Source organism: Haliaeetus albicilla, chromosome 2 (assembly GCF_947461875.1).
Source record: "Haliaeetus albicilla chromosome 2, bHalAlb1.1, whole genome shotgun sequence".
NCBI lineage: Eukaryota > Metazoa > Chordata > Aves > Accipitriformes > Accipitridae > Haliaeetus > Haliaeetus albicilla.
In genome coordinates this window covers 77,347,854-77,357,702 of record NC_091484.1, presented here as the reverse complement: position 1 = coordinate 77,357,702, position 9,849 = coordinate 77,347,854, and the positions used below count along the sequence as shown (strand labels likewise).

Below are 9,849 nucleotides of genomic sequence, written 5' to 3'. Positions count from 1 at the left end.
AGAGATGATTTAGATCCATGAGGCACCGTGAAACCTCGGCTGGAGAATGCTGCCCGCTTGGGTATGGGGATTTGGGGAGGTTACGGGCCGGTGGCGGAGTCCGGGAGATAGTCAGATTGAAGAATTTGGAAAAAAAAACCCACAAAGGACCCCCAAAAAACCTCCAAACCCCCCCCAAAACCAAAGGACTTGGAGCTCTTTAGCCCAGAGAAGACCAGATTTGGGCAAAAGCTAGACCAACTCTTTTACAAATACTTAAGGTGGCCTTTTTCCTTCTACTCAAATATTTAAGTAGAAGCAAAAAGGTCATTCTGTTCCTCTCTAACTAAGAAGTAGTTGATGGGCTTAAGTGGCAGCAAAGGAGCTTTAGTTTAGACATCAGAAAATAGATTTTTCTTTTTAGTGGTGTGAATAGTTCAGGCAATTTTGGTTTTGGCACTTCAACAGCTGAATCTCAGCGCTGGCAATTTTTTATAGACAGGTTGGATAAGAACTACTGCGATTTATGCAGCTAGAGTTGATCCTGCCTTTGGGAAGGAGGAAACAGTGCATAGCTGAAAAGGTCCCTTTTTGCTACATTCTCTGGCACGAACTTTTTCTGAAAGGGATTGGTTTGAAGCTGTTGATAGAAATGAAAGATGATCGTGGAATCTGTGCAGTTTCCTGCGGGAAGTCCATAGGAAATCCATCGCTAAAGCTGGATTTCTCCATCAGTACGTGTCTTTTGGTACGTAGAGCTGTTTTGATAAAAAATTTATTTTTTTAGCTTTCTTTCTTCCCCTAGTTTAATGGAAAAAAAGAAGAGAGGTGTATTGCTGCACTCAGGAAATCTAAAATCACACCAAGTAGCAGAGGCACAACTAGGCAGCCTGTGTTTTATGTTATTTGCTCATATTCCCAGATTTACCACTGTTGACCAAATTATCCTTAGACAGCTCTCATTTCTCTAGTAAGCAATCCTGCTGAGGTCAGTAGGGAATCACATCTTCGCAGCACACTTGTGAGCTCTCGAGAGCAGAGAATTGTCCCAGATGACACAAGAAGGCTGTGGCGGTACAGAGAAACCAACGTCCATCTCAAAGTCTTGGGTAACGCTCTACTCTCCAGCCCATCTTTCCACGGATGAGAACATCAAGTACTTAATATCCTGCCTCCCTCTTGGTTTTTGACTCCTTAAAATAAAAACCTGTTTCTCACAAGGGAAGGATTTAATCTTGGAAGAAGGGAGAGGTGAGGTCCAAGGTCAAGAGCCTATGGGCTGAAGGCTGTTGCTATTCAGCCGGACTTGAATAACCATGCAGGTCCTAGCAAAGTCAGTGGAATATGAGATTATCTAGCATGTTCCCCAAAATTACATTGAAGCCTCGATGCCAAATAGCGATGTCGCTTGCAGAGCAGCTGCTGCCCTGTGCCAGTGACTTCGGGTGACATTAGCAGCTAACGTGGAGGAACCCTGGGCAGCCCTAGTCATGGGAGACAATAAGGACTGACTGGTCCCTACAGCGAAGACATTGAAAATAAGTGAAATAAAGTGATCAGGGAACTGTTGTTCGCGATTTCTCTCAAAATAGGAGCTAAGGATGCTCAACGAAATTACCAAAGTGCACGTTACAGTAGGAAAAAAAAATAAATGACATCCCCACCCCCAGTGTTACTTCTGTAAAAGAGGGAAGCCATCACTAGAGGATGCTGCAGACCTCAGCAGCATGAAGGGATTACAACCCCAAAATCCCCCAACTGCTTTATAAGGCCATTATTAAACACAGTGGTTCACACGCAGCCGTTGCAAAAAGCCTGCTAATTTATCAAGAAAGGATTGTTAATTTGTCCTCTTGCTTTTTCTTTTCTTTATACACCTGCAACTTGGTTATAAGCACTCACACGCTACTTTTATTCTAGGACCTCAGCTCTTTTATACTAGGAAAGCTTTGCAGCTGGCTCTGCCAGAGCCCGCAGACTACCTAAAAGAACAGCCCTCCGTCTTGGAGGCTGCCCCTCAACTTGAACGTCTTTTCTGATAGCAAGGCACGTCAGGCAGTCAACTACTTTAATCTGAAACAAGCGGCATTTGGTTTGGCCACTTTAAGTGGGCAGGGGGCACTGGGGGTGGAGGTCTGCCGTGGAAGCGCTCGCCTCCCTTTCCTTTCAAGTTCTGAGACAGTGAATGTGGACAGATAAAATAGACATAGCTACACTGATTTTACAAAAACAACCAACTTTCTTTATGTCAAATATCTAGCCCTCTCAATAGAATGGGCTTGTGTGGTGGGTTGACCCTGGCTGGTCACCATGTGCCCACCAAAGCTGCTCTGTCACTGCCCTCCTTGGCTGGACAGGGGAGAGAAAATATAACGAAAGGCTCGTGGGTCGAGATAAGGACAGGGAGAGACCACTCACCAATTAACATCATGGGCAAAACAGACTCGACATGGAGAAATCAGTTTAATTTATTACCAAACAAGCCAGAGTAGGGCAACGAGAAATAAAACCAAATCTTAAAACACATTCCCCCCCACCCCTCCCTTCTTCCCGGGCACAACTCCACTCCCGAATTCTCTCCCTCCTCCTCACCAGTGACGCAGGGGGACGGGGAATGGGGGTTGGGGTCAGTTCATCACACGTTGTCTCTGCCGCTCCTTCCTCCTTGGGGCAGGACTCCTCACTCGTCCCCTGCTCCACCGTGGGGTCCCTCCCATGGGAGACAGTCCTCCATGAACTTCTTCAATGTGGGTCCTTCCCATGGGCTGCAGTCCTTCAGGCACAGCCTGCTCCAGCGTGGGTCCCCCGCGGGGTCACAAGTCCTGCCAGGAGCCTGCTGCAGTGTGGGCTTCCCACGGGGTCACAGCCTCCTTCGGGCACCCACCTGCCCCGGCGTGGGGTCCTCTCTCCCCAGGCTGCAGGTGGAGATCTGCTCCCCCGTGGACCTCCCTGGGCTGCAGGGGGACAGCCTGCCTCACCGTGGTCTTCATCACGGGCTGAGGGGAATCTCTGCTCCGGCACCTGGAGCATCTCCTCCCCCTCCTTCTGCACTGACCTGGGGGGCTGCAGGGCTGGTTCTCTCACATCTTCTCACTCCTCTCTCCAGCTGCAGTTTCTGTCCCACAGCAACTTTTTCGCCCTCTTAAATCTGTTCTCCCAGAGGCGCTACCACCATCACTGGCGGGCTCGGCCTTGGCCAGCGGTGGGTCCGTCTTGGAACCGGCTGGCATCGGCTCTGTGGGACATGGGGGAAGCTTCTAGCAGCTCCTCACAGAAGCCACCCCTGCACCCCCACCCCCAGTACCAAAACCTTGCCACACAAACCCAATACAGTCTGCTTTTTCATTTTTCCTTAAACCTACTTCTTTGACCAGCACCAGAAGACCCAAGAGCCTCCGTCAACTGCTTCATCTCACTGGTACATTCCCAAAAGAGCTGGGTGTTCCTCCTGGAACCGCAGCCATCAGCCCCTTACCCTCTCCTATTCCCGAGGATGTTCCCAATCCTCCTCATGTTTTTTATGGCTCATTTTCCAAAATGCATCATGGAGAAGCTACGCAGACACTGGGTGGCTGGAAGAAAAAGAAAGCCCAAGAGGAAGGACAGCCCCTTCCTGGCTGAATTAAGGAATTCATTAAGGAATTCTGCAGCCTAAGGCCAGGACTACGACGTAATGGCAGAGTGGGAGCTGCAAATGTTCACAAGCTACGTTGAGCTTAGACCATCCTTTGGGTATGGACATCGGTTTTCTTGGGCTGCACCACGCTCTTTCAAGGACAGATACACATCACAGCAGAAATATCGATACCAAATTAATGCCCACCCCCTCTCTGTGCAGCCACTGTGACTTTGAAATATTGCCTTCATTAAAAATAACCCGAAAACTGCCACAGACCGTCTGATTTCACACATGCAATCCTATCTACTTCAGAGGGATTACATAGACATCATTCAAGACTGGGTCCCTTTAATTGTTTATGCATTTTATATTTTACCACAGTTAAGCAGATAAAGCATTTTAAAACCAGGTGGAAAATCATCACTGTTTACAAGCATATTAAAAAAAAATATTTATATGGCTGTTAAGTAGGAGTGGAGCACACAAAGCTTTATCTTCTCACGATTTAAAATCCCAGGCAGCGTTCAGTTTGGAAATTACACCAGACGGATTCCAGAGTGCAGCTCAAGGTCATCTAAATACTGTGTTCTGCTCCAACCTGTAAGCATGATCATCACGAACCACACAAAGCCATCAACAGAAATTTAATACACTGTCAGATACTTGGTGATCTTCTGAAAGAGCACTTTAAATGCTTCTTACCCTCGAGTGCAAGGACACAAATAGCCCTTGTTTAAAAGTGATACAGTAGGAAGGAAATCTCTCCGCGTATCGATATTGTAGGAAAAGGGCATTTATGCTGTCACTTTGTAAATACGTGCTTTATAAGAACTAGTTGTTTGATAGCCAGATGGTTCATTTAATATTGTCTTATTCCAGGCAAGTTAAGTCGCTCACCTGCAACCGGAGACAGAACGCTTGCTCTTACAGAGCCACACCACAATATTCTGTGTACTACGTAGTGGATCATCTATTGCCAAAACAACCAGAGACACACAGACCTAACCTTATTTAGAACTCCCCCCTAGTGTGGTTTGGGTTTTTTTTTTTTGCTGAAACCACTTATACTTGAGCAATAATTTTACTACCTTGCAGGATTTAAGACTTATTTTAATAGAAAAATGTCACTAATGAGCAATACATAACCGGGTGCCAGCCACTCTATTTTTAACGCTGCCTGCTCCAGCCCTGCCTCCAGCCTCCTCCCTGCAACTCCGGCTTGCTGCCGGAGCCGGCTCAAGGTGACGGCTCGACCTCTACGGCAGCAGGTCCGCAGCACCTGAGAGCAGCCCCGTGATCCTGATGTTGAACTTCTGCATAGAATATGGCTTTTTAAGCACAAAAAGCAACATTATGCCTTTAAAAAGAAAGGGTGTTTTAACAAGGAAGACGCAGACTGTTGCACACTACAGTGCGACGCGGAGGTTGTCTTAACGTCCCTTATACTATTGTTTTTGTCTGCTGCCTTTGATGTAGCCGTTCACCCTTCCCCTATCTTACTGGTTTTTCACACCTTTCATCACTATATAGCTCCTATCACCTGGAGTTCCTACTTTTCCTGCCTAGGATTTCTTATCCCTCCTCAAAGGCAGCGCTCCAAAATTTGGGAAATGCCATCTTAACTGCATCTTGCTAGAGACTAAATCGAAGAAGGAAACACTTCCACTTGTCCTTTTTACCTTAGACCAAGGCAATTAGCCTTTCCATTAGGACAAAGCCAGTATTTTCCGATGAAATCCAGTTTTTCTGGAACAGAAGGTCTGAAAGACTAATGGATTAGTCTGCTGAGCCACTACATCTGCTGACCCGAACTAATACCACATTTCCAATATGCTACGGAAATGATGTGGGAATGTGTATTTGGGAAAGAATATTTAGCAAAGTAGTTAAACTCAGCACATTTAGAGATTTCCGCGTAGATCTGTTAAGTGTAGCTTTTCACAAAGGATAGGAACTTTTTACATATCTTCAGGAAATGGTGAGACCTCAAATCACTTGGAAATTTCAAAATATTTGTTCCGATGACGACTATTATGTAAACCCAGCACAGAGTCTTGCTGAGGAATCATTCTCTATGTAGGTCAGGAGAAGGAAAGGCAACTTGTACAGAGCCTTGTAAGGGACAAAAGCGGATACAGAAATTGAACTATATTTTTAATTTTCCTGCCTGTTTCCCTCAAGCAGCAACGGATTGTTCCAGATGTAGAGAAAACAGCACTTGCAGATATGTACAAAAGTTTATTTTACAAACAGCAACTACTTTTGAATAACAAAATTCCAAAAACATAGACCGACATTAGAAAACCAGCTCAGGGGTACATTTTCTATCTGCAGCACAATTTAACAGACTTCACCAAGTAAAAATACTCCCTGCCCACTTCCCTCACACTCCTCCCCAACCATCCACCTGATGGAACTTCTTTATAAAGCTTCAATTCAAGATATGAAATAGACATTAGTGACACTGCAGTAATTTTGGACAACTACCATTAATTGACTGACCATATTTCTATTACCTTTTCCTGGCCTTAAACATAAGAAGTCAACTCAGATCTGAAACAGGACAAAGTCCGATTCTTGAGCGCTTTTTTCTCTAATAAGTATTGAATGGTAATGTTTACATTTGTGTATTTTGTTATACTGCTAGCCCACTAGTTCTATTTTCTCAGTAAGGAAAAAAAACAAGTTACATTTGTATTTAAAACTATGAAACGGCAACCAGCATTATCTTGAGTTAGCAATGAAATATTTGTTCAGGACTCTGAAATGGCTGCTACTGCTAGAAACGTGTCTGTAAATGTATACTGACTTGAATAATAAACGTACTTCATGTTAAAAAGCATAAGAAGCTTACAAAATATTGATTTAAAAGGATTACGTGCACACCTTTTTCACTGAACTACAAGAGTAGGAAGGGTCTAAGTCCAGAATTTTGGGTTCTTCTACAAAGTGAAAAACCTATATGACAAATTCAGTTTTAAGAACCTGTGTACAAATGTCTTATTCAGCTGTTCATGGAGAGAAATGGAGGGCATCATTACAGTCTTCAAACTTCACTTTGAACTTTCTTTTCATGTTTCAGAAGTGTACCAAAAGCTAATTTTGGATAGCTTAATTCAATCAAAGAGACAGTACGAATTGACGTCTAAGCAGGAAATTACCACTTTTAATTTTCAAAGCTGTTGTGTCCTGATGAGATTTAAAAAAATCATTTTCAATATTTGAAAACATTTGAGAAAATGAAAGCGTCTCAAGATATTACAGAAAGTCAGTAATGAAAACTATTATAATACAACAGTACTCATTAGCTCTAATAAAGCTAGGTTAGTCTGTGTTTTCACTACAGACCCCACTTTTCAGATTACATTATGCCATTAAAAAACTGTTTCTTAGTACACAACGTTCTAAACACTGAAAAACTTTACAAATTTTTTTAAATCAACTCAATTAGATTATTGCAAAAATTACTCAACGCTTTTCTGCTTAAATCTATGGGGTTTTTGCAAACCATTTACCTGGAACATGGAGTCATTTTTGGCATTAAACTTTACTTTGGAAGTATTATCCATGTTTTTTATCAGGCATACCAGTATTTTTGTAGTCATATCACTTTAACAATAGATAGTTCCATATCTGCAATATCAATATCCGATATTCCCTGTGGCAAATGGGATACCTCTACAGACATTTTATAAAGGAACCATTATGGTTTGTTTTCTCAAAAAGTTATTATCATGTATGTTTTTAAAAAAGCATTTTGAAGAAACTCATGATATACTCAACGGTTTACAACATTCAACTTTAAAACGTGTTGAAGTATGCCAAGCACTGTAATATGAATTGAAATTAAATTCAAAAAGTGTTTAGAAATACTTTCCTTAGACTCTTAAGAACATTGATATTTATCACAAAAGTCACTTTTAAACATAAAAGTTTAGACAAGTTAGATATTAAGATCAAAACTCATTCATCACACTTTTGCTCACTGCTTGTCAGTTTGACAATTCCCACTGTGTATAATCTCACCCTTTTCAGCAGACTTCTGTAATATCACAGCTCAGTAAGAATTAAGACAGAGTGGCAGTCTTTGTTTTCATCAGCTAGCTGTTGTGTATACACTGTATATAATGCAATAATCAACAAACAAGACAGCATGGAACCCATCTTCCAGTATCAAAAAAAGCTTTTTAATAAACTAGAAATGGCAGCCTTTGTAAGAAGTTTTCTTCACAGTTTTACAGTTGATAGCATATATTTAATAGTAACAGGCAGAAAGCCCTAAGGTGTTTATAAACATACTTGAAGAGAGTACTGATTGCTGCACCCAGAAAAGCGGTGGCAGCCAATTCACCTAAGTGTCATTCATGGCTTGGAAAATCCAATTCAAAGAAATAAAACTGTTTTTTTTTTTTCTATTTTGTAAAAGTAGCACTTGACATAACACAAACCAAACAAACCCGTGGAGTTGAGCTCAGTACTTCTCTCCGTTAAGTAGTCAGTCAGTCAAGTGAGTTCGCTGTTAAATGGTAAAGTCTCAGCTAACTCAGTAATCACCCTTCAACTTCACTTGTGACACTGTAGAAACAGTTTTTTTAACATAACACTGGAAAAATTATTAAATACAGTTTCCATCATCAAAGAAAAGTTTTCAGCTATATCTGCTGCTTTCACTGGGACTTCGATTCTTAGAGTAACTGCGATCACTTTCACTGTCAGAGCCATAAGATCTACAAAGAAAACATTAAAACGCCTCAAATTGTATTTTGAGCTTCAAATTCAAAATTGCATCACGTAAAAAAGTTGTCAAGACAGACACGCAAGAGACAAGAAGAAAGCATACAGTCTTTCACAGGATCATATTTCATATAACTGAAGCATTCATTAAAGTACACTCAATATTAAAATAATCAGTAACTTTACACGATGAACACCCTGTGTAACCCAAGCCAAAGTGTGTTTGTAACTACAGAGTTTCTTGCTTTCTCTGATACAGCTAAGAAATCATCCAAAATAACTGATCTTGTAAATGCTAATAGCTGACTGAGAAGTGTATTCTAACAAACATAATTTTATATTGCAAGTGTTTCTCAACTAAGACAATTTCACAAATCCTTGCTTTATATGCTGCAGTTTTTCATTTGAAGAAGGGTCTTAAGAATTAGGCCTAGGACACACACAACAACAGGACTGTGTGAGTGTCTGCAGAGTGGAAGTTGTAAATTAAAATGTTTTGGCTTATCCAGAAGAATTCTAAGCTCAGCACCTGGCCAAATGTCAAGATAGACTCCAGATGGTTTCAGACAAGCTACAGGGCATATTCAAATTACACAGAATAAACTTTCACTGGAGATTTTCTAGCCTCGTGCCTGTAAGGAAAGCTTTCTAAATGAAAGATGAGCATATCCTAATCCAACCTTGTTTCCCTGAAGCTTCCCAACATCCTAAACCAAGTCTATTTCTCCATTCTTCATTAAATTGCATTCATTTCCCCTCAAAAACAAGATGAAAGTTGTCTTACTGTCAGAACTAGATGGGGAAATGGGCGAGAGCAAAGTCCATTAAGAGTTGGTACAAAGTTGTGAAAAAAATGAGTATGAGGACAGCAGAGGATGAAAATTTACAGCAGTCTTAGAGATCTGCCTGGTTTACCACTGACCAGTGTGGGATATATTACAAGGTACAAAACAAATCATCACTGATATTCAGTATCTATGTAAATCTCTCTCTCTCTCTCCTGTTCAACTTCTGGTCTTTGTGAAATGTGCTTGCTTACGCCTATATAATTCCACCAGACTGAGTAGAAGAAAATTTATCCTGAATTCATCAGAAGCATGCTGGATTTGCAGGTAAAATGTTCTTTCAAAGTACCTTCTGGGAAGTTGAAAATTAATTCTGGATAACACTGCAATTTTTAATTTCCCTTCCACATTTTTTATTTTAAAATCCACTTTTCAGTCTCACTAGAAAGAATTTACCATTAAATGGAATTCTTTGCATACCAGGTAGCTTTTAATTCATAACAGGACACTTGATTTAAGTCTTGAGAGCTAGTTCATTGTAGTTTTTAAGGAAATTATTTAAAATTATTAAAACATTTAAAATTATTAAAAAACCCCAAATGTGCTTATTTTGAATGCATACATAAAATCAAATGGAGCCTTCTCAAATCTTTCTTATCTTAGTTTCTTCCCTAGCCTCAAATTTAGTATGTCAGAAATTCCAATTTCCTCACTCACACGCTTACTCCAATT

The 9,849-nt window shown here is 41.2% G+C and overlaps 1 protein-coding gene across 6 annotated transcripts in view; it reads right to left on the bottom strand.

Moving 5' to 3' along the window:
- Window positions 1–5,816: 5,816 nt before the first annotated feature.
- Window positions 5,817–9,849, bottom strand: part of NKTR (natural killer cell triggering receptor) — a 45,523-nt gene continuing 41,490 nt past the window's right edge. For all 6 annotated transcript variants that reach the window (XM_069778317.1, XM_069778316.1, XM_069778315.1 and 3 more), the window contains one exon: window positions 5,817–8,325. In XM_069778317.1, the coding sequence (XP_069634418.1) occupies window positions 8,247–8,325 (79 nt within the window). In that variant the 3' untranslated portion in view covers window positions 5,817–8,246. The remainder of the gene's footprint in view (window positions 8,326–9,849) is intronic.